Source organism: Micrasema longulum, unplaced genomic scaffold, assembly GCF_059751315.1.
Source record: "Micrasema longulum isolate JH-2025_06_02 unplaced genomic scaffold, ASM5975131v1 h1tg000594l, whole genome shotgun sequence".
Lineage (NCBI taxonomy): Eukaryota > Metazoa > Arthropoda > Insecta > Trichoptera > Brachycentridae > Micrasema > Micrasema longulum.
Genome location: NW_028277790.1, coordinates 179,931 through 205,991, shown reverse-complemented (window position 1 = coordinate 205,991; position 26,061 = coordinate 179,931). Strand labels below are relative to the sequence as shown.

At 31.8% G+C, this 26,061-nt stretch overlaps 1 protein-coding gene across 4 annotated transcripts in view; it reads right to left on the bottom strand.

Moving 5' to 3' along the window:
- The window catches only part of tmod (tropomodulin), a 208,538-nt gene extending 182,780 nt beyond the window's left edge, over positions 1-25,758 (bottom strand). For all 4 annotated transcript variants that reach the window (XR_015822639.1, XM_088228548.1, XM_088228547.1 and 1 more), the window contains exon 1: positions 24,874-25,758. Coding sequence is in view for 3 of the 4 variants with exons in the window: in XM_088228548.1 (XP_088084674.1) it covers positions 24,874-24,951 (78 nt within the window). In the remaining variant the exon portion in view is untranslated. The remainder of the gene's footprint in view (positions 1-24,873) is intronic.
- Positions 25,759-26,061: the final 303 nt, after the last annotated feature.

The following is a 26,061-nucleotide window of genomic DNA, read 5'->3' as shown; positions in this document are numbered from 1 at the left end:
TAATGAAAGTTAACACTAAGCCAAATTTTTAAAAATTTTATTATTAAAAAATAAATAAAAAATAGCACTACGAATTCAGTCGATATTAAATATTCAATTGAAATGTCAACTGGCCGAATTGTTCTAGAAATTAATAGTGCTTAAAACGGCCGTGTCGAGCGCCATATGTCCTGCAATATGAAGCATGAAAATAAATGGTCGTGTGTCAAAAGTACTATCTCAAAGAAAAATAACCCCTAAGAAATACCGTTTAAAATATTGTTTTCTAAAATAAGAATCTTTAAATAATTTGTGTAATCTGTAAGTTTAATCTAGGAGAAAAAACCCGCACTGGGGTTAAGACATTCAAAATATAGTATACTTATTTGTATGAAAAAATAAGCTGGAATAATCGGCTAGTTTCTTGGCTCACCGCAGGTGCTGGGCGCGCTTTATTAAAGATACAAACGGTGGAAATGATTTAAAATAAATCGTAATTCTTTATTTGTTTTTCTGTAAATAAAATTATGGTAAAACATTATTATGGTTCGTCAAATTTAAAGGTAAGCTGCGCATAATCGCTTCTATACACGGTTGGCCCCTGAGGTTCACAGAACAGAGAATCTGTGTTTATGTACGACACCTGATAACTTTTCTGCATAAAGTTTAGTATAGAACACAGAAACACCGAATATTATTAAAATTGTTGCAGGTTACTTTCCTGTAACAATCTTGAAATTAGTGCGAATTTGTCTATAACTGTGGATATTCTTAAAATTAGTATATTTTTTTAGTGCAAAGGCCTTAAGACTAATAAACGAGATATATGGAATAGCACGTGGACCGATAATGTCAAGGTTTATCTTAACATAATGACTATCGTTTCGGCTGTACACACATAATGTATGTACAAGTTATTGCGTGTTTTTGTCCTAATTTTCCCAGTAAAAGGGGTCACGAGTCACGACACAGAGAAACAGACTCTATAACTTACGTGAGGAATTTTTATGTTCGCATTTGTATGTCACCAAAGCTACCACTTCCCGGTGACAAAACTGTCGTGTTTATTTACTCGATACTATAAACTACATACCTATTTAAATTCAATTGAATCTGTTTTTTTTTTTATTTTAAATATATTTATTAACTCTAACGGATTATTACATTCATTTTACAAAAATAATATTTCTTTTTTTTTTTCATTTGAAAAGTTTGTCTGAGTCTTTTGTTTAGTTTTGTCTGGCAGTTTATTGTATAATTTCGGTCCCTGATTTATTAGTCTCGATTGTCCTTGTCTTGTTTTGTAATGTTGTATATGGTATTGTCCTGATATTCTTGTATGATTTCCATGTTCATTTAAAAAAAAAACTAGTTTTAGTTGTTTGTCTACAATAATATCATCAGCTAACTTATGATGTTTTTTAAAGATTCTAGTTGAAAAAGTTCATTAACATTTAATTGTCTAGTTTTTTTAAAGAGTTCTTTAGTTGGTGTTAGATAAAGGAGGTCGTATACTAGCTTCAATTTTTTATTTTGCTGTCGTTGTAGTCTGTTAATGCCATTTTGGTTTCCTGTTCCCCATAGTTGTTGCATATAAAAAAATGTATTTGACATAGATTTCATACATGAGAATTTACGGATTTTATTTATTTGTTTCGCGGTTTTAACAATGTTCTTTTTTCTTGCGTTTAGTGGGGACCTTTTTGCTACATGCGTTTTTTCATTGTATGCTAAAACAATTATAATCAATATTAATATTAATTAAAATTAAAACAAGAATTACAAAATGTATTTTTAAAATGTAATAAAAAATGATGTATTTATAATTTAAATTTAAACAAACATTTTTTTGTCAAAGAAACCATTCACAAAATATTAAACGGTCTACATTTTATCCATTACTCCCCGTCTTATAAGCATTGGAACTGACAGACGTCTTTATGTCAGAGTACAATATCTTGGGGCTCAATTTTTTTTTTAATCACAACAGGCTAGGGCTCCGATTACAATGGGAAGTGACAGAGTTGTCTTCGACTATCTATTAAATAAAATCAAAATGTATCTTCGAAAATGTGTTTATTGTTACGAAAATTTAAAGTAACATCTTTGGTAACCTATGTTTGACGATGCTTACAATAAAATTGTATGCATATTTTATTTTTCATACAGAAAACTTAATTTTACTTTATTGATAAAATTTATGATAACCGTAAACTTCTCATAGTAATTAGTACAGGCCCAGGAGGCTTAATTACATTGGGGAATTACAGAACAGTATACAGTATAGTAATTTGTAAATTTGTCATTTTTTATCGGCGTAAATGAAGTCAAACTAAGATTGTTAGGTTTTAACTGATCTGGTCGAGAACTCATTTGACATCACCCACTTGTAATGTTTGTTGCGTATTGAAATAAGCATAGAACATTAAGCAATCTAAAAAACACCAGAAAAACCCCCAAAACAAGGATGTCATTCATAAACTACAAAAGCAGCTGTAAATTGTAACAATGTGTCGAACCGGTTCTTACTAAGTTCACAAAACTTTAATTTTTTCAAAACCATGTTTGTTCATTTTCCAATATTGTTGGCGAAAAATCCAATCAGGTACTTAGACACTTACATAGCTATCATAAACATAATCCGACCCCAACGCTCGGTGGTATAATTTGTAAATTTGTAATTTTTTTTATCGGCGTAAATGAAATTAAACTAAGATTTTTAGTTCGAAATCGGGTTGTGGTCCTGTGGCTAGTGTCTCGGACTCACGGACCGAAGGTCCGTGGTTCGAATCCCACTCTACCCCAACTCGATTCTATTTTCTAATAGTGAGTTATTTACAACTCGTTGAAAATGGCCCTCAAAATTAAATATTTGGGTAAATCATAAGAAAGCAAATATTTCTTTTTTACAAAAAAAAAAAAATGAACATGAAGTAATTTTTTCTTTGATATTACAAACTTAAACATTAATTTGCATTGAGACTTTCAGTTGATATTACAATAGCATTAATATTAAAAATTACAATATCTCTAAATGTTACGGTAAATTGAGTAGGTTATTTGTATAAGAAGGTATACGTATCTAGTTTTTTTTTTTTTTATCACAAAAATAATCAAAAATACTTAAACATAACTAATTAATAAAAATTATCAATAGAAGTTCATTGAAATTAAATAGAACTAAAGGGAATCAGGGGTAGTATTTGAAACGCAAAAACGTGCGTAGAAAACGCATTCTTAACGCGAATTTACGTACTAAATATACGCTAACAGAGCGACCTCTTCACGCGAAATTTCATTCAGAAAATGCCCCCCAAAATTGAAATATTTGAGTAAATCATAAGAACGCAAATATTTCTTTAAAAAAAGACCACAATTAAAAAGCAGGTAAATAATAATAATTAGAATTATAAATAGTTTTTACCAAAGCTTTTACGGTATTAAGAATCAAATCGGGTATTAAATTCTATTGCGACGGGGCTAAAACATTAAATAAGAGCGTCTCCCTAAAAATATTAATTATACTTTTTTCTGTGCCTCACGTTTTTTGTTCTATCTTTCGAATCTTGAAACCGCGGAATTCTCAGAAGACCAATTATTTTGTAGAAACAAAATTCCAGGATTATAATCTTAGAGTTGAGAAAATTTTCCTCCATTTCCCGGGATAAACAAAGTCGCTTTCAGCGCCGTCCGCGCGACCTCTACAAACCACTAGGTCAAACACCTCCAAGTCAAAACAAATTCGGACAGATATCGATATAAAATCCCTATTCAGTCTTATAAAACTGTATAGTACATAATCAAAATGAAATCTAAAATACACATCTTCTCTGGAGAGATTTCTCCTTAGATTTTCTACTTATAAAATCTTTGTAAATTATAATAGAGGGTAAAGGATCTTGAACACTTTTGACGTTATGTTTTTGCTGAAAGAGTTTATAATTTTGTAAAATACCATATTTATTTATCAAAGGTTTAAACAATAGTGTTATTATATTTTTGATGGGGTGAACCCGATCATTTCCTGAATACATTGAAATCTTAGAAAAAAAGTTCAGTTCTGTAGTTACCTACTTGAAGTTCAGATGGTGAATTAAATTTGTATGGATTTTACTTTTAAATTTTCAATAACTAAATCAAGAGAAGATTAGAATTTCATAAATTATGTCTATAAAGATAATTAAATTTTCCTAGTGCCAATATTTGGCTCGCTCCGCTGAACCCAGGAACAGTGTTCTCGTAAATTCATTGACCTATTTTCAACACATTTTTTATTTGCACTAAAATCTCCGTACTTCTTTCTGAAAATTCTTCATGGCGTGTTTTAGTTAAGTTTATTTTTAAAGCTTAAACGCTTTGAAAACAGTATTTTATGATTTAGCGTGGGTACATAAATGAACATGTTCCAGACAACAAATTTCATGAGTTTTTATTAAGGGAAAATATACTTTTTATAGAATTAATCCAATTTTTAACTTTATATCAATTTTACTCGATTACTTAGGCACATAACTGATAAGTTGTGGTTTTTAATAACTATTTAAAAACATATTGATTTTAACACATTTTTGTCGTAGAATCTATGTAATTTTTTATAGAAATAATAAGATTGTACTCGAAAAACCGTTTTCTCTTTATTATGATTCCAATTCTTTTTTTACTGAGCAATATTACTTTTTGTAAAAAAATACATGTTTATTCTGATTTATTTTACATTAACGAATACTTATCCAAGGGCAGCATTTTTCCTTTGTTTTCTTAATGGTCCAAATAAAAAAATATAAAAGAATTCCTGACGAAATATATAATTTTTAAATATTTTGAATAGGCAAAGGCAAAGGCAAAAAATAATTAAGAGTATTTTTAAAACTGCGACAACTTTACTGTCATTAAGTGGAAGCGATGCTGTTGGCTTGGACATTTACTGCAGATGCCTATTGAGAAAGCCTTAACCAGGCTTACCTATTATCAGGTCATTTCAGAACTACGGGACGCGAGAAGCTGACAGAGATGCTCGGAGGATCTTTGGGGACCCCATATGTTCAAACTAGAGAGCAGATATTGAAAATGGTGATGGGGATGATTTTTACAACTAGATTTTTTTAATAAAACATAAAAGAAGCTTATTGGAGAGGAGAAAAAATATAGATTAACTGAATTTATTTAAGACTGTTAACTTAACATGGACTACCCAAATCTATTGGCACTCATTAACTTCAAGGTACCTGGACGAAGGACTCGTCAAGTACCTCCGTTTAGTTGCAACAATTCGCGAACAGTATACTCGTATAATGCTATTCTGAATCAACTCCATGTACTCGGCAATAACTATTCCGACGTTGCTGACATTTTAAACATAAAGTATTGTTTATATAAATTAACTGTATTTAATCATTTCAAAGATGGTAAACGGTAATTTACATTTTTTAGATTAAAGTGCTTTCTATGTTTACTTTTATATGGGTACTATTTTTTGCCATATGTACGTGTCCACTTATTTTTTAAATTATTTTAATTGTTATTATTATTACTTTTTAAAAAATATATTTGTTCAGACATAAAAGAATTTTATTATATTTAATATATTTTGCACCTCTTAAAGAAAAAAATTTGCAAAATTATTTTCCTTTTAAAATTTATCTGCACACATTGATTTTTTTTAAATTTGTATGTCTTAATGTGTTTTTTATTTGAAACTGCAGTGTTTTAGTATTTATGTAACACAAAAATTTTCAATTTGATTTTTATGTTTTTCACAATAATTGAAGTGATAATATTATTTTTAACATGTATCTTAGTAAGGTAAAAGGCACTGCGTGTCGTGTGTGTTAATAAATAAATAAACAAAAATAAATTTTTAATTTGTACCTACCTATTTTAAGTATTGATAATAAAATCTCAATATATTCTATCTAGCATTACCAAATATATATTTATAACTTTAAAGTTTTATTGAGTAATATATTTTTAATTAATATCCAATAACGAAGTTACATTTCAGTCACCCTGTAGTTGAAAATCCTTGAGAAAAGATTTTCTCTGTTAGGTCTCGAGCGGCTTGTATTAGGGTGAGTATGTGTGTGCACGTGTGTGTGCATGTGTGTGAGATGTTATTTAGAGCTAATGGAATATATGACTTCATACAAATTATTATGATTAAGAGCATTTTAAAATTATAGGTTTGTTTCATCTTTATGATAGAATACACATCGGTTATCAGAAACACATTCGCTTCGTTTTTGAGAGTCGACGTTTAAAAATATTTAATTTATTTTAGTCTAAATGACCGAAATAGCAGTCAACAGAATGAACCAATCCTACCATATTTATTTTTATTCTTAGTGGTGGGGGTCAGTGCGAGCTCCTGACGTCACTGCGACCTGTGAAGATCTATTGTGACGGGTCCCCGTGAATAGTTTTTGCCCCCAAGCCCAGTAGTTCAATCACAAATAACTATCGACGTGCTAATAAGCGACGTGATAACTATATATCACCATGGTTGTTTATCGTATTCGCGATCACAATGCAACAATGCAACACTGGCTTAGTATTAGGCATAGAAGAAACATTCACATTCTATCACTTCTTCACAATATTTTAAATAATCCCACTTCGCCTGTTTATCTGAGAGAGCTCATCCAACCTCTTTCACAACACGGACTATCTCTTCGTTCTAGTAACGAGAGAACCCTTTTAATACCCTGTCATCGCTCTAATTTTTTCGCCTCCTCTTTCACAGTAGTAGCCGCTCGATTGTGGAGTAATCTACCCACTAATGTTAGAGACGCCCCTTCTTTATTTACATTTAAGTCAAGATTGAAATGTCACTATCTAAATATTTAAATTGTTCCTTTATCCTTCTTCTTTCCTTCCCATCCCCTCTCCTCTCTTCATAGTAAAGTGTTATTTTTTTTTTATACATATATTTATTTTTGTTAATCTTTGCTTTTAATTTTTGTATAAAATTGTAAGATTCAATATGTCCATGTATTTCTAATTTTCTCAAACTGAACGGTTTGGGTAGGTAGGAAGAAATTTCCTTAAGGCAATATGCCCGCCCTTATATGTATATTTATTGTATATGTATATAAAGTGTCAAATAATAATAATAACATCCGTGAACAACTTACATTAAATGTCAAAATATTAAAGTTTAACGACGCCGACGTATAATCCTGCTGCGCAATTACATATTTGAATTTCGCCGGTGTAAATATGGAAAATATTCCGAAACCGCTATTTTATTTTTTTTATTAATTATTTATTATGCTGTTGATTGCGCTCAGCCGGCGGTCATAGTAATTGTTATTATATTTTACTTTTTTGTATTAGATACTCCATACTATTTTGCAAATACAACATATTGTATTATTTTTTAATAGTAAACGCCGATTTTTCGCCCGCGACCTGTATTTATTTACGAGGAAAACAAAAAACAAACCGGCACGAGCGTTGACTTACAGATTACACTCGCGTTGACTTATGACTGCGATAACTTAAGCATGTTCAGTATTGTTCATTGTGATCTCTCAAATGCTTGGCATGTTTTTAAGCATGTCGATCGTAATTTGCGATTAAGCTACAGGTCTATAGAGAACCTGGCTTCTGTGTGGAAGGCGAGAGTTCACATTTTGCTAAATCTCCTCCTCCAAGCCCAGATCCGTACAATATTGAGCTATTGGGTAGGGGGCGAGTTTTTTAACATCCTGAGGCTTCTTTTATGATGCCAAGCATCACATTCGCATATAATGTGTATAGGTGTTTCCTCATCTGAAATGCAGAACCTATACCTAGAAGTTTCGGAAGGGTTCATTCTAGCAAGGTATTTGTTTAATCTGCAGTGCCCTGTCAGGACTATACTTTGCAGGATCATTTCTATAGAACTTCCTCCCTCGTCATATAAACTCGTCACCTGCCATATTTACAAAGTGAAATAATTTTTATTTGTTTTAAATTATGCATTTTTTTGTTTATCATTAGCAATTTGGGTCATCTAGAGACTTTTTTTTACTGATGAACATTTAGATTCAGTTTAAATAAGACAACTTATCTTTTCGAGTATTGCAAATCATCATCGAACCCAAATCCGCGCCTGGTGGTGCTTAGGACACTACATTGGTAAAGTAAACGCAGTGTATCTCAAGCATATGTTACAGGAAGTTTAAGAGATCAATCTTACACTTAGTGTCAGTTCTATTAACAATATATTTTAAAAATTTATTTTTCAAAACTATTTACAAAATAGTATTAAATTAAAGTCTTGCTGAGTTGCATACATACAACTCGTCAGCAGGTTCTTATAAATTGCATCGATTATTCACAATTAACCTACATCAATAATAATTTTACTTGAAAAACATTACATATTACATTATTAAAAATTAAAAACTACGAGTATCACTAATACAAAAAACTTTTTTCTACTAACCATAATTTGAGAAAACGTCTCACTCCTGTATTTAACTCAGTTTTTTTTAATATTGTTTGGTAACATGTTAAATATTTTAGGTGTACTGTATTGCAGTGTCCTTTTGCCATATTTATTGCAATATCTAGGAACGGCTAGCCTTTACATCCTAGTAAACCTGGTGTTGTAATCATGTACTAACTTGTGTTTATACTCAGAGTGCGACGCATGATCAAATCGGGTTGTGGTCCTGTGGCTAGTGTCTCGGACTCACGGACCAAAGGTCCGTGGTTCGAATCCCACTCTGCCCCAACTCAATTCCCATTTTCTAGTAGTGAGTTATTTACAACTCGTTGAAAATGGCCCTCAAAATTAAATAGTTGGGTAAATCATAAGAACGCAAATATTTCTTTAAAAAAAAAATGCTGACAATAATTCGTACCGAAGTAGAGCCCTAACCGATAATTTATTTACAGATTTATACATCAATGATATTGAAATATTGTGTCTCTGGCGGTATACATTTTTAGGTAGTAGCATTTTGATCATAGAATTTTGCAAAGTTAAATAAAATTAATATTTGTTTCACTTGGTAACCCCCAGGAAGTTATAGCGTATCGTATAATTACGATTAATTTATTAATTACGGTTTAAACCACTTTTATAATCATTTTTTTACGTCCACCTCGCCAAGAATCAAACTCAAGCCATCGAACACGGCAGACGAACATGCCAACTACTGCACCACGAGTCGGACTTATCTCAACCGGATTTTCTCGAGAGTATCCATCGAGTCGAAAGCGAAAATCGTTTTCCTAGTAAATCCTGATTTTTAATACTCAAAATACACTGAGGTATAATTAAAAAGAGATTATGCTTTGTCGATTGTTTGAAATTGAAGAGCGTTGTCGCGTGAACATTGCCGTGTAAGTAAGACGCGTAGTAGAGTAAAAAATACTGTCTATGGCCAGTTTACTGTGAATTCAAAGCTGTATGGTTTTTAGGGTTTTAAAATATTTTTTACCTTCCTGACAATCTATGCAAAAACACAACTTTTATTTAATTTATTTCATCCTTAAAAAATGACACAATTTTCACTTCTTTTTACCGTAAGTATTAAAGTAAATTATAATAAAAATCTGTTTAGAATTTTCGTCATTCATGTCCGCTTATCTTCTGGATATAAAAATTTCTGCCAGAAAATTGCGTTGTATACTTTATTAATTTGCGTGGATTAATCCAAGTCACGAAGAAAATATGTACGTCATTAATTATAATACTAACAGGTGGTCAAGCCAAAGAAGACAAGTATTGCATATTACTTTCCACTTATATATGTTTCCATACTAAACTTAATGTTAGTCTTAAATTATGTTTTTGTTTTTGCTAAAAATGTAGAAATTATAGAGGAGGTCTAATTTATATGTAATAAACCAATGCATTTTATACGACTGTTATTATTTTAGTACAAATGTAACGAGTTCATCGCAAATGTGCTCCTCGTAATGAACTTAGGTCATGGGCCTGAAAGCAGAGCATAATTCTCAGGCGAAAGGTCAGCACCACGCGAAGGAATTCGCTATGGTTTGCTTTCGACCTGATTAAACTCAGACAAAATCAAGCGAAGGTTTATCACTAGAACCCTTACAGGGCACCGCGGATTGAATAAACACCTTGCTAGAATGAACTATTCTGAAACTTCTAGATGTAGGCTCTGCAGTGCAGATGAGAAAACAACTAAATACTATCTCAATGTCCATGTTCCTTTTGCATACAGAAATATGAAGAAAATCAGAGTTTTAAAAAAATGAATCATCGTATTTCTGATAATGCTTCGATCCTTCCATTACTTGACAAGTCTGCCCGTTGCATCTTTAGCGATAGCGATCCGCCTTTTAATTTCTTCGTCACAACCACCGGCGTCACTGATGTTTGAGCCCAAATAGACAAAGTCGTGCAATTTTTCAAGATGATTTAATATGTTCCATGAAGAAAGTTTATTCGCTCTATCGATCACCATTAGTTTGGTCGTGCTTCGATTGATACTCAAACCGAGTGGCAGACTTTCCCTCTCAACATGATCTAAAAGAATCTTCGTCTCGGACTCACAAGTCGCCACCATTGTTGTGTTATCAGCAAACCGCAGGTTTGAGAATTTTTTGCCTCCTATACTGAAACCGGCCTCCCAGCCATCTAGAGCTTTTTTTAAAAAATACTCTCCATATATATTGAAGAGACCAGGGTAAAGTATACATCCCTGGCGAACACCCTTTTGAACTAAAATCTGATAATGCGTTTTTAAATCTGATCACAGCAAAACTCTTTGTATAGATCCCCATTACTGTAAATATATTATTCCCCTTACTGCATTACAATCCTCGAACTACGAATCCCTGAATTTTCTATTGCCTTCATAAAATTCTGCCAACATTTATTTGTCATGTTGTGTCATGTTCTACCGAGACAAAGTCAAATAAACAACGGTAATAGGATACTTTATCTCAATGCTGTTTTCAGATTGCGATATTACATTCCAAGAATTTTAGTTAAAAAGAACGCCATCGTGTAAATGCATTATTTCAACTGTACTAAATCTTTGCAAGGCCATTTTTGATGGATGTAACAAAATTCGTGATTTTGTCAAGGCCCATTTAATTAAATTATGAGAGTTCATATTTGCTTAGTCAGTAAATAAAAGTGATAGTTATTAAAATTATTGTACAAATCATCTATACTACAATATTTTGTCGTGACAGATGCGTGTATAATACAAATGCGTAGTAATATCCTCTTTCGCCAATATAAAATACTGATACTACTGCATGATAATTACACTACAAAAATGCACATACATAGTTATACCAAATTTAAGCCTCAAAATGTTCCGATAAAACAAAATTATGCGAGGAACTGATCAGTGGAACTGTATCATCTATTTTTATTCAAATTAATGAGAAACTAATAATAAATTCAGCATAATGTAACACGTTAATGGCATACATATGTTATTTCGGGAAAACAAAGTTAACACAACAAGTTTTTTTAAAAACATTTCTAGACTAAATATTACCTTTGCTATATAAACTATATGTGGGCATTTTATATGACATATGTTATATTAAGTTTATCTCCCTGTCATTGTTAAATATCATTCTCTTAGTGCCCTGTCAGGTATCCCCAACGTTGGCAATCATTCTGGAAAAAGTCTCCCTGTCCTGTGCTGCCCGGAAAATCTGCTCCACAGTCCTGAAGCCAGTCCAGTCTCGTATATTTCGCAGCCAGGACATCTGTCTTCTTCCAGCCCCTCTGTGACCCTCAATCTTGCCTTTCAAAATTAAATGAAGCAAGTGGTACTTTTCTCCACGCATTATATGCCCCAGATATGAAATTTTACGAGCTTTTATGGTGGTTAAGAGTTCTCTGTTCGTTCTAGCTCGACTTAAGACTTCTGAATTCGTTATTAGGTCTGTCCAAGATATATTAAGCATCTGCAATGCAACCACATCTCAAAAACCTCCAGCCTATTCATAGTGTTCACTTTCAGAGTCCAAGTCTCACAGCCATACAACAATACAGACCACACATAACATTGTTAAATATTCCAGCCTTAAAATGATAAAAATTCGACAGTTTTTGTTATCTTGTATGCACTGGCGAATAGATTTAGTAATGTTTCACAACGTAAAATATTTTTTTTGGCTGCTCACAGTTGTTAAATAAATTATCGTTTCACGCTGATTTTGAAACATTTTGATGAACGAATTCAAGCGAAGATTCACGAACTATTTATATTATTTTAATAGACAGTCAGTCGTTGTTGCTGAGCTGTTCTTTTACAGTATATTATATAAGCATATTGAAAGAATTATTTTGATTATCTCATCATCAACGACTCGTGATTTTTTTTCCGCTTGATAAACCGATGAAGGAAGAAAATCTTTAAACAAAATCACATGATCTATAAATTCTGATTTCTAATTGGATTAAATCAAAATACTGTCAAAATTTTATCAGTTTTGAGTTAGCTACACTATCGCATGCCATGTTGAAATTTTATATATGCCTGTCTTTAAACTTTTTGGTTAAAAAAAATGTGATATGGATTTAATAATTACCATTTCAAAATAAACTGTTTCGCAAAATTCCTAAAATAATACTCAGGAATCGGAAAATTGAATGCAAGACAGATAATAAAATTATAAATATATTCACTTTCAAATCGAGACTTTTTGTGAGATTGAGGATTGAAGTGGTTTAGAAAACTTAAAGTCAAACTCTTTAAAATGATTTTTCTACTTGTCTTATGTATTTAAATCTTCAAATACAAAGAATAACTACTTTAGAGGACTTATTGCTGAAAGCAATATCTTCCAGCCAACCAAAAAACAGACGATTTAAAAAAAAGATTGGTCAAAAATTTGTCCCAAAAAACAAAAATATGTATCGAAAGATACGTGCATGAAAAAAAAACCTAATTAATTAAAAATAACCGACTCTTTTTAATGGGAAGAGAAGGTTTGCACATATTTTTTTTATTATATTGAAAACATATTATACATAATTATATACAATATTCCCAAGGAGTTTTTTTAAAAAAAACTCATTTAGGGACATACAGATAATAATTTTTTTAGAGACGTTTTTAAATTTTAAACTATAATATTATTTAACAAAAGCAGAAAAATTAAAATTATGATATACTACAAATTAAAAAGGGTATGAAAAATACTTGAAAATAACAGAATAAACAGAATACTAGGCATGGAAATAAATTCAAAATAATGTTTACATTATGCAATCTGGAAAAGAAAATTGAAAAAGTTTAAAAATTACATGGATGTATATATACATACTGAACTAGTACAAAATAAAATCATTTTTTTTAATTAACAAAATATGCGCACACCCAATACAGGTTAATTTTTTTTATCAAAAACGTTGAAAAAATTGAAATTATGTATACAAGCCAAAAAAAGTATATAAAAAGAAAAAAACACAAATAACATTTAAATAGTATTAAAAATTACATATACAAGCAAAAACGGTGAAATATTAAAAGGTATATGTTCAAGATGCACATTCTCTATAAACTAACATTATTTATTCAAAGTACTTCTGGAAAAAATAATTCTTCAATTCGCACGTCCTGTTTCTATATTTTGAAATAGGTACTTTAAATTTTTGTGGCAATATTGACTTAAAAACATTAGTACATTCTGTTATACATATAAAAGGATTAGGGATGTGGAATCAGGTTATGAGTTTAGAAAGAGATCTCCCTCTTAGAGGAACCAAGGAAAGAAAAGGAATAAAAATAGATATTTAAAAAAAACAATAAAATAAAGGAAAGTCAGAATTCTAAGGATATATAGTTATGTTTCAGGCGTTTCTTGAAGGTGGCCAGAAAAGGTGCATTTCTTGATTTGTATTTTTTATTTTTTTAATTGGCAATCCATCCTAATAAAGATGATTTTGTTTTTATTGTTTCGTTTGTGAGAAATGTTTGTTCCCCACTGAGAGAAGGAGAGTAGAATTTAAAGTTTCTCAGATTTTTTCTGCCGTGTAGATGTCAAAAATATTGACAGCAAATATAGCCTACATACGAGTACCCGTATGTAGGCTATATAAGAACCCGGTCCGAACAGTCGTGGTATCTTTTTTACGGTAGGTATTCCAACTAAATTTACTAAATGCGGTTCTCAATCAGCGTTGCTTTAAATAATGAAGGGTACCTCTCACGACACAATACCGGTTTCGGGGACCGCTATGACCACTACAAGTCCCCGCTTCCCATTCGCCCTACATTATCTACGTTCCGGTCCGCAAGTTCCTACATAGTCATTTAATATTCTTAATATTCAACCGATCGACTTAAAATCGCCAAAAATAAAAAATACAATTGTAACGAGCCATCACGATTTTTTTTAAAGGGAAACCTTCAAAGTGAGAATTTTATTTCTATCGATTTGGAGTTTTACAAACTTTCTACCATTTCAAAAAAAAAAAAATCAGCAAACTTGTTGATTCATATAGCATTTGTTTAATATTATTTGTAATATGTATTCGATAAATACCATTACTGTATCTTTAATTATTATTAATAATCGTATCTTGTGAACATTTGCGCAAGCATCGTAATATTTATTAATAAAGAATAATAGAGTTTGTTAATAAACAAGGTTAATAACAAAGTCGGTACCTTGAGGGTGAATGTGATACGTCTTAAGGCCGTTTACACGTAGACAATACAATATTGTTTTGTCCCAGGAATCTACCATTGTCCGCGTGTAAACTCTAAGCTCTAAGCTCTTGTGTTTTTGTAAAATTATATTATGTTTATTCACATAGATTATTTTACCTGTGAATTTAAAAAAAATCTGCGTTTGCCGCATGTGTAAATCAGTTGATTCCGTAAAGTGTAAATATACTGGAACCTCGTTTTACACGGTTTCGAAATAACACATTCAACTATATATTAGTAATATAATTATACTATTCGCTATTGGAATGGCCTACATCGCCTTTTTACTTACTTGGCGTATAATATATTATAGTGACAGTAAATTATCTTTGCTAAATGTTATTAAATATTTGTACCCCCTCCTTCCAACCCCTCTACCGTTTTTCAATTATTTCGCAAACATAGAATATTTTCATAATTTAATAAATAAATGTTTGTCCTAATCAGTGCACGTACTTATTAAAATGCATGTCGTGTTGGTTTTATATTTTTGTGCAACAACTGTGGTGAAGGTGTACAGTGGGTTTTGCATGTTGGTTTGCATGTTGGTTTAATTGGTGTCCTGACGAAGAGACGGGTGCGTCTCGAAACCGGTAGACATATAAAAGTCGGTGAGGGGTTATATACAAATATTTGATAACATTTAGTAAAACGTTTGGCCACAAAGTTAATGCTTGAAATATTAATAAAATTATCTTTGTTACGAATTTTCAAAGCATTTTGATGCCATGTTTATTTAAGAAAAAAAAATAAGGTACAATAAGTTATAAACAATTTCAGTTTTTTTTTAAATCCCAAAAATATTTTTTTACAAGGAAACCTACTCAGCATTGTAATTTTTGTTTTTTTACACGGTAGGTACTAGGTGAAACAAATCTCTCGTGTAAAAAGAGGTTCCAGTGAAGTCTAATTTTTCTAAATAAAAAAAATGTTCAGACGTTTTTTAATTTCTTTTCATTGTTAACAAAAAGCGGACTGTATAATGCAAAAACGAATATTATTCAATTTTGTACAAAGTTGGAGTGTTTGAATAAAGGAAAGGAGCACGGGAAAGGACCTACCTTTGACGCGCTGAGGATGTTCTTCAATATTGGTGAACTGGATGATGAAATTTCACCATAACTATGATTTTTGAAAAATTATCACATAGATACGTGACAATTCCAAGATTGTTTTATGCAATGTGATGAAATGTCAAAATTGTGTTTATATTGTTCAAAATCCAAATGTTCTATTTTTATAAATCTTGATATTATGTAGGTACAATAAGGATGGGTCAAGGGAAAGACGGGAAAGAAAGATAATCGGCCAGGAATAATATCTATAAATGCTGTTTTTTACTAAACTATATGTTGTAATACATAGAACTATATGTATTACACACTAATATTGTTAAATAGCAATAAGCATTTCATATTGTGTCCCTGCCCGTAGAACTCGTCATTCTGTACTCTTCGACATTCCGTCCTCACAGACCAATTATATGAAGAAAAGCACTCTTCGAAGAATACAGACTACCCAAAATGACAGTTTTAGGGACATCGACGTATTACACTGTAAATATTATAGTTTTATCAGACCTATAAAAGACATTTTAAATTTATCTCCCGCTTAGCTTTTAACTTTTACCTACATCTACAACCAGTGATGAATTGAATTGAAAAATTGGTTGTGAATTTTTTAGTGATAAATATAAATGTTTGATTATGTCCAAATGCTTGCAGACTGGCTGAGTTTCTTCCCTAGGGAGTTGTTCATATTTAAATGTATTTCAACAGAGAGGGAAAACATTTTTGAGAAGGGATGTGGAAGTCTAGGCATTTACAGGGCTTATGACCTGTCACAGGCGTTGCCTAGTAGGTGATAAAGGTTTCAGCTCTTTTACTTCACAAAAGTCAACAGATGGAACAGTTGAGGAAATGTGGATGTTCAAACATGGGCAGAATGGTGAATGTTACACAGTGTGTGTAAAGTGGCCACCATAACCAGCCAATGACAGGTCATAAGCCCTGTAAATGCCTAGACTTCCATATTCCCTTCTCAAAAATGTTTTCCCTCTCTGTTGAAATATATTTAAATATAAATATAAATGATCATGGAAGCAGAGGAAAGGGGGAAGAAGGTAAAGTTGGAACTATACCATGTCTTCTCACTTTAATCTAGGTACTTTTTTTTATTTTTTTTATAATATTTCAATTATTTTCCCCTTTCCTTCTGTATTCATAATAAATTAATGTGAAATCTCTAATTGGTCTTATTTTTAAAAATTGTTTTCTTGTGCCTTGATTTTGTTAAAAAGACTGTATGATTTCCATAAAAAATAAAATAATAAATTCAGTATTTGTCAACAATGTTTTTTAAAAAAGGCATATATTTCAATCTTGAGGGCATTTTCTAAGTTTTAAATAACTACTGCTAGGAATAGTCACACACGTCTATCCTGACTTACATTCCTAGCTACTTCCACATTCATGCATATTGTCATGCACGCCCTTCGGCTGTGTCCGCTCTGTGTCTTTCTTTCTCTGGTAGACATTAAAGATAAATAAAATGGTTTCCGGTTGTGTTAAAAAATGAAAAATAAATAAATAATCGAAGAGAAGCGTCTTTCGATAAATCGTGGCGCATCGCGCGACCGCGGTCCATTTCAAGATGGCAAATGAGTGACTGCAAATAATAATGTTTACTCGAGCGTTGCAACAGAGATTGAAATATGTTTTCTGAATCAGTGCCCGCGGCAAGTTCGGGCGGAGGACGAAACCGTCTTGTGTAATCAACTTTATATTACGCCAACTCTGAAGTTTTCACTGCGAGAACAGAGAACGTTCTCGGAGCGGAAATGCGTTATCTGAAATTACCGACATTATGCATAACAGCACAACGCACAACGCACAACACGAGTACCTTCGGAACAACGGCGATACGCACGAACAAAAATGTGCTAAAAGGAAATTACCTGCGTTATTTGTTTCTTTACTTTATATCCACTTTGCGGCTAAAGAAGACGTGAGACCGCTATACAGGCATTATTTTAATTTCTCATTTATTTTTTTATACATTTTAAACCATCACGCCGTTTCCCCGTGGGGGCACGCAGAGAGAATAGAACGCCATACCACTCTATCTTTGCATACAGACCTCGCTTCCTCTACATTCATACATCTTCTCATGCACGCACGCCGATTATTCCTACAAGTATTCTTCAAGTATTTGATGGACTTGATCGGGCCGTATCTTTCTCGGTCTTCCTCGTTTTCTGCATCCATCAACATTCGCATCGTAGATTCTTTTAGACGTTCTTTCGCCGTCCATTCGCTCTACATGTCCAAACCAATGCAGCACCCCTTTCTTTGTTCTGTCGATAATGCATGTCTCAGCCTTACACAGTTCACGGATCTCGACATTTGTGCACCTATCATACATCGTTTTACCACACATTCGCCTGAGGGATAGCATTTCGACAGCATTTAACCTACCTTCATCATCATTTTTTCAATTCCATACATTAGAGTTGGCACTAGAACTCCACTGTGAACTGCTAGTTTTTCATTTCATAACTCATAACAATTAATGTGTGTTATATAAAACAGTAAAATTGAGCTCGCACCACCCAGCCATTTTACTTAAATATATATAAAAATATTATCTATGTTTAAAGCATCAACTTTGTAACTGGTAAAAGAAGAAGTATACGAATTGTAAAAATGATTCAGGCGTCGCCTAGTGGGTGAATCGGTTCAGCCGGATAAATCTCACCCGCATGATAAAGGTTTCAGCTCTTTTACTTTACAAAAGTCAACAGATGAAAGAATTGAGGGGATATAGATGTTCAAATATGGGCAGAATTGTGAATGTTACACAGTGTGTAAAGTGGCCACTTAAAAATCGCACTTTTCCCTCTTTCCAATATTATAATATAATTATATAAATCCAATTGTTCCAAGAAGCTAAACTTTTACACCTAAGACAAATATATTGTTTTCAATGTTTAAAATATATATTCAACAACCAAAATTGATTTACAATTAATTCAAATAGATCAAGTCAAAGAAGGAATCGTGTGTTAGAAATACCACATTGTAAAACGTGGCTCGCACAGAGACATGCATATTTTATAGGCACAATTTTTTTTAATTCTTTTTTACTGATAATATCATTGATTCTAAACTTTCAAAATTTTCCTTCTTTTAAAAAACATGCTCTATCCTGGATTCAAACTAAAGATATGAACTTTTTTTCCATGATATATTTTATTGCCCTTTAATAATAAGGGATATTTTTGTATTTTTTTAACATAATTTTTATTTCCTTTTTTAATTAATATAAAAAAAAATACTATGTAATCTTTTACAGAATATTTAATTTTTTCTTTCTTATGTAGCACAAACATATTATAAATGTCCATTATTTATTATAGGAGCAAAAATTCATTAACATTTTCTTGTATACCCACGAACAGGCCATGCCTTTGTGAGATTTTTTTGTTTACTATTTTTACTATTGATATGTATTTCTTTGCTATGTAATTATGCTTTATTTTTTACTCTGTTTTATCACTTATGTTTATTGTAAAAAAAAAAAACAAAAAATAATAATAATAATTAAAAAACCAGCCAATGACAGGTCATAAGCCCAGTAGATGCCTAGACTTCTATTTAACCTTCTCTAAAATGTTCTTCATCTTTGTTTTAATATGTTGATTTTATCAAACTGACATAAATATTTACAAAATATCCTTTATTTATGTATACTAACAATAATTGCTGTTTAAAGATATAGGTGTATATTAGTTCTAATAGTTTATGGGTATTTAACAAGTATTGAAAAAATAAAAGGAGAATTAAATCCAATAAGTGTTTTGTTTTGGATACCTTTCCAAATTTTGAAATGGAATTCTACTAATTATCTGCAAACAAAATAAACAGCTTAGTTTAACACCCAATATACAAATCCCCATAGATATGTTATTACTGCCTTTAGTAATGCGTACTTTATAATGTAATGTGTCATTATTACTTATTATTTTTAATTATGTGTACAAACATATTATTTACTAGCGGACCCGACAGACGTTGTCCTGCCCGAACGTTAGCTTGCCTGCAATTTGCTTGGAAAAAGACTTTTCATTGATAAGTAGGTACCTAGGTACTTGTTTGTGATTAAATTCCAAAACTGAAAATTGATAATATTCAAATATTGCATTTAAGTAGGAACGTAGGTACTTGTTTATGGTTGAATTCCAAAACATAAAATAAATATATTTTCAAATATGGCATTCTTTTTGCATACGTCAAACTCCAGTCTTCTCACCAACAAAGGGTTGTACTTATGTAGGAAAACGATTTTTAAAATGTTATTTTTATTTTATTTTGATTTTTGATTTTTTTTAAATTTAATATTACTTTAGTTTACCAAAAATCCAATAAAAATAAATAAATGGGTGGAAAATATAAGAAATTTAAGGAAAAGATCTGATTAAGATCCACAAAAAACAATTGCTGTTTGTAAACATTAAAAATCAAACTGTTTTTACACAAAAAACCCATATTAAAAAAATGAACTATTCGCAGTCCGTTATTTTTACTGATTCACTCAGCTGCTTAAAATTACTTCAGTCAACCCCATTCAGTTCTAACTTTTCAATTATCATTTGTAATATTTTTGCTTCTCTTTTTAAATTATATCAATGCGCGAAAAATATTGTTTTCGCCTGGGTTCCAGCCACATTGGAATATCAGGCAATGAAAAAGCGGATTCTCTTGCAAGGTGGGGATCTGAAGTTGGTAATTTAAAATGCGACAGGGTGGATTTCTCAGATATTTCTAATTTGATTAGAATAGTTAATTTCGATTCTTGGAAAGTGGAGTGGAATTTTTCTAAATTGTAAAAAGGATATTTTTATAGTAATATCCAGCCTGATATTCCCTCCAAACATTGGTACAATAGCGCGTGTAAAATCAATAGGTCTAGGATTGTAACTTTTTGCCGTATCAGATCTGGCCACTGTTGCACTCCGTCCCATATTTTTAAAATTAAAATTTTAGACTCCAATGCCTGCGAATGTGGAGGCATTGGAGATCTTAATCACATTTTTTTTACATGTCCTCTAATGACTGGGAGGAAAAAAATATTTGATATTTTTCTTATGTTTTTTGTAACCTTTCCAATTCATTTATCTCAATTTTTTTCTTGTACAAATTGTTTATTGATCAATTCTGTTTATTTTTTTTTTAAGTTCAAACTGTTCCCTATTATGATTTGTAATAATTGTGTCATTGAAATAATTATGTTTAAATTAATTCTTTATTTTTTACAATAAATTTATCTTACATTTTTAGGTTTATGTAAAATATTTTAACGTCATTATTACTTCCGACGTTTAATTTTTAATTTTAATTTTAATAGTTATAATTTATCATTATTATAATATTATGTTTGTTAATATTTTGTTGTAATTTTTCTAGTTATTAAGTTCTATCTTCCTTCTAATTTTACTGTAAGTTTCTCTTTTCTGTTGAATAGGCACCATCAGGTTTTGGTGGGTTTTTCTGTTAGTGCCTATTTCAATTTATGTTGAAATTTTTATTGGTTTGGATGTGTGTTTATTATTACAATTGATATTTTGATGTTATTCTAGTACTTATTTTATTGTTGTCTATTGTTTGTATCCATATTGTTATTCCTTTCTTTTCATATTTTTCTTATGTTTATTAATGTAACTTGTTTTTGGCCGATGTTATCAAGTTTTGGTAGAAGGCCCTAATCAAGGAAAAAAAAATACACAAAAATCGTTTATTTTATGTTTTGGAACTCAACTATAAACAAGTACCAAGGTACCTACTTATCATAGAAAAGTATTTTTCCAAACTAATAGCAGGCAAGCCAACGTTCGGGTAGGACAACGTCTGTCGGGTCCGTTAGTTATATATATATATATATGTATAAAGATAACGATTTCGCTGAAACATACAGTAAAAATGACGTTATTTAAATATTTATACGTACCATGGATTTCTATTCATTATATTTTTTCTTCTACAATTATTATTTCACTGAACTACGGTTCGACTCAGATACTAAATAATAATAAAATAAAAAAGTAGTATTTAGAACATGTTTGTAAATAACAGGTTAGTGAAGATTTCAGAACCGCATTCATTTCCGATCGAAAGCATTAATGTAATCAATTACTTATTTATTATTAATTAAAGCCAGCCGCAAGCGAGCGTTAAATAGCGATCTAAAAATGTCATTATTGACACAGATAAATTATTATTCTCCAGTAGTTAAATATTCGAAATCACGTTATAGGTATGATATATTCAAATAACAAGTTGGTTTACTTTTTAGAGTCACGGATTTTAAATAAATCACTGAAGAATAATCGTGCCACAAAATGGCTGTTGACATTTAAATACTATTACTAGTTTAATAGATAGTATTTTTATTTGATATGGTTTCAGTTTTACAATATTTTAAATCATTAAACATGTTAATATTACATTTTTTATCGTGTTGTTTACATATTGCATACTCGTATTTTATTTAAATGCTCTAAAAAAATTAATATCCCAACAAGAAACCTTCAATGAAAATCACTTTTACACACTTGAAACCATAGAGCTGGTTACTTTCTTCAATCAGCCTAGCGCAAAATTCTTATTATTCTTCTTCTTTATACAAAGGATTCATCGAATCTCTTATAATTGTCAATAAATAAATTACAACTATAAAATATAAATCAATTAAATATAAATCATTAAAATATAAATCAACAATTAGTTAATTAAACCTATCAAACGAATTAAAACCAAAATACTAAAATCAATAATCGCCTTTCAATGCCACGCTGTCTTGTCCTGCAAATATTCATTGACTCTATAGTGGCTCTTTCCAAACAGGCTGTGTTTGACAAAATCTTTAATTTTTTTTGTTGGCAAAGCCTGAACTTCAAGAGGTAACCTTATTGTAGAATCGAACGCAGTTTGAGGAAAAATAATTTTTATTTTTGCAGTCTAGTAGTGGGCACAACCAGCATATCTGTATTTCTAGTGTTGAACCTATGAAAATCTGTTTCTTCTAAAATCAACAATATTTTTATAAACGTACATTAAATTTTCATCGATATATTGACATGTGACTGTTGATATGTTGATTTTTTATAAATATATCTCTGAGCGATTCTCGGGGACTCATATTGTAAAGTCAACTGTTAGATCTGCCAACAAATATCTTAGTCTTGATTTCTTTGATAACAAGTTTTCTTTTTGTATGAGATCACTGAATCAATTTCAACTTTAACCACCTCTCTCTCTCTTCCATTCCCACCTTGTCCAATTGTGTTCCCTCTCTTCCCTTCTATATCAATGATTTTATCCATATTCTTGTACTTTTACCATATTAAATTATGTCTGTTTTTTTCTATCATATTTATTTATTTGATATACGGCCTAAGACTGACAACAGTTATATGAAGAAACATATGTACAAGAAACTAAACGAACAGAACAAAAATCTAAGTGGCATTACAATATATTCATAAACACGATCAACATATAAGACTTTGAGCTGACCCATGCGAATCCATCTTCATCCCTAAATGTGCTATATGGCGAAGAGATCTACAAAACGCTGGAAGATCTATCCCGAAGAATTCCAAGGTGTGTGACGAATTGACTAATCTACACATTCTGGACATTGGGGCATAAAAATAAAAGTTGCTCTCAGAAGATTTGATAAACAGCAGATTTTGACTTCTGACATTAAAAAACATTGATCGCAGCAGGATGGGACATCCCTTATAGCATTAAGTAAGGTCTATCTCCATTCTACGTTTCTCCAATGAATACATATTGAGAGATTGCTATATTTGAAAATAAGAGTAATTACCCCTTTGAAATCAATCATAATAAAATATTTATCGTCCTTGTAAATGCCCACTGGGCGTATGTATAAATAAATACTGAAGTTTGTACATAACAATTATGTGTTGTGTTTTATATCTCGTAAATTGTTCATATAAAATATCGAAACAATATAGGTAATTAAATATATTTTCATAAATCAACACAACAAACGCGTGACTTCATTTCCAAATTTCCGCTCCCTGTGTAATGATTTCCAAAAAATACTTTATAAATGGAATGGACTGAATTTGTTTTATTTACTTCCCGATAAACCAATGAACTGTGTTCAATTATTTACAGTACATTCCTTGTACATACCAAGAAAACGAAAGTACCCACCCACTGATGCATTTATTTATGTAAATATGTAGAGTAAATATTCGTAAAGTCTATGAATCTGAGACGAATTCGCGTATTCTGGCTTTGGTCTTGTAGACGAGCTGTTTTATTTGTTTTCGTTGGCATCATCTTTTGTTTTCTAAACCACAAAGAGGGTTTTCATAGATATTAATAAAGATAAGCAAAATAAATGGTCAAACAAAATTTTTAAACTCACGAAATGTGTCAATATAACATTATTATTTTGTAATTTATATAAGTAACATATTGTGTTGTTCGTTTATATAGTTAAAGAACATGTAACAATTTTTATCTAATTCTACAGGTGATATTATCTAAGTATGTATTTGAGATTTCAGCGATTTATTTTATTAAAGGAAGTATGCAGGTATGACGTGTGTGTAGGTATAGATAGATTGTAGGTAAATACATATTTTTATCTTTTGACATTACAACACGTGTTTTTGTAAATGAAATTATTAATTTGATTAAATTGTTGGATCTTTATTATTTCATACATTGAAGAATGCTAGTATGCATCCATTTACATTCCGAAAAAAGCATTCATTGTCATTGATATGTTTGTAATGAGAATGAGCAATGTGACAGAAATAATATTACGATCATCTGAAGCCTACACGCGTTATGTCTGTTCCTACATTATGTATGTCAAACTTTATTTTTCATGGTAATTTTCCATCTGCAAAATGTAAAACAGTGTGTAGCGGCATAAATTAGCCTGTTTTCCTGTCCCGGTATTGCGGTTCCTACGTAGCCGATGTTTTCCTACATTTTTCCGAGCGAGCGGCGAACGCAGCGCTCGGGCGCCGCCGCCGGCCGCGGCGCCCTTCCGCGTTTTCCTCGTGCGAACCGCGTCCGTCGCGCGGTCTTTTTGAAGACATACGTAACCCGTCCCGCGAAAATCATACACCTGTCAAACGACTCACTCGGTCACTATTCTTCCTACACAGTCAAAAATAGCCCCGACAAAATATCTTTACCTCTTGGATCTTGAGACTGGTCCTCACCACCTTCCGAGTGACAGCAGTCTCGTAGGACTCCTCGATTGTTTCCGCCATCTTGCTTTTCACAGATTCGAAAATTCAAAACGTTCGTCGTCTTTTTATTAGGGTGTTTGCGGCTGCAGATTTCACTGACACAAGGCACGGTGCGCGCTGCGAGTTTGGCGGGCGGCCGCGGTGGACTGGTCGTTCTATGCTACTCTAAAATTAATTCCCGCGCGACGGCTGCCAACCGACCGGCGCGGCGCTTCCTCGACGTCATCGGATGCTTTAGTAAGAAGCTTTTATCATTCCCCACATCATGGGGCGTGCTGCGTTCCGCACTGGCCGACAGATTACAGTAATGGACGAGCAAAACTGTTTCTCGAGTGCGTTCCATCCTCCCGTGCGAGCGAAGCATCGCAGATTGGCTGCGTGGCGATATTATCCACAGATGCAAAGATTCCAGCTTCTTCCCACGGCTATATCGAAACATTCAAGAAACAAAAAAAAATTTCGAGCCCGCAAACAACATTTTATAATAATATCCATAAAGATGTTTACTAGAACGATTACTCAAAGTAAAACAAATAAAAAATCATGTATCACGTAAGAAAGTGTCGTTGAAAATTTGAGCACACATGAGAATATGTTTATGATTTTAGACTCGATATATCTTTATAAAATAATTAATTGCAATTTTGATTCTACACTTTGTTTAGAGAATGTACCCCTGAATTTCCCCAGTCAGCGATTGAGATCGTACACAAAATTTTATCTTCCAACCTTCAATAATAATATGGCGCACTTTAATGCATTATCACGTATGTTAAGATTGTATTGTAATGTATAAGGTAATGCTGGAGCCTTACGCTGGAAAGATGTGACATATTGTGACCCACTCGACAATAGTCGATTGGGCATCTCGATTGCTTTGTCATAATGCTATTCTTGAAAACCCTCCGACAATTTAATTACAAAGACGAATGAGAAAGTGGCAACACTAACAAATCCGTATTTATATATGGATCTCCTGGTCTCCTGCCACACGTAAACCTTTATTGTTTGTTGTCAGACTTCTTCCGTTGAATATTTTGTTAATGTAAAATATAAAAGAAAATGTTTTACTGAGACACTGCAGCATTGATAATTATTATTTGCCTTTGACATAACACACATCTACATGTT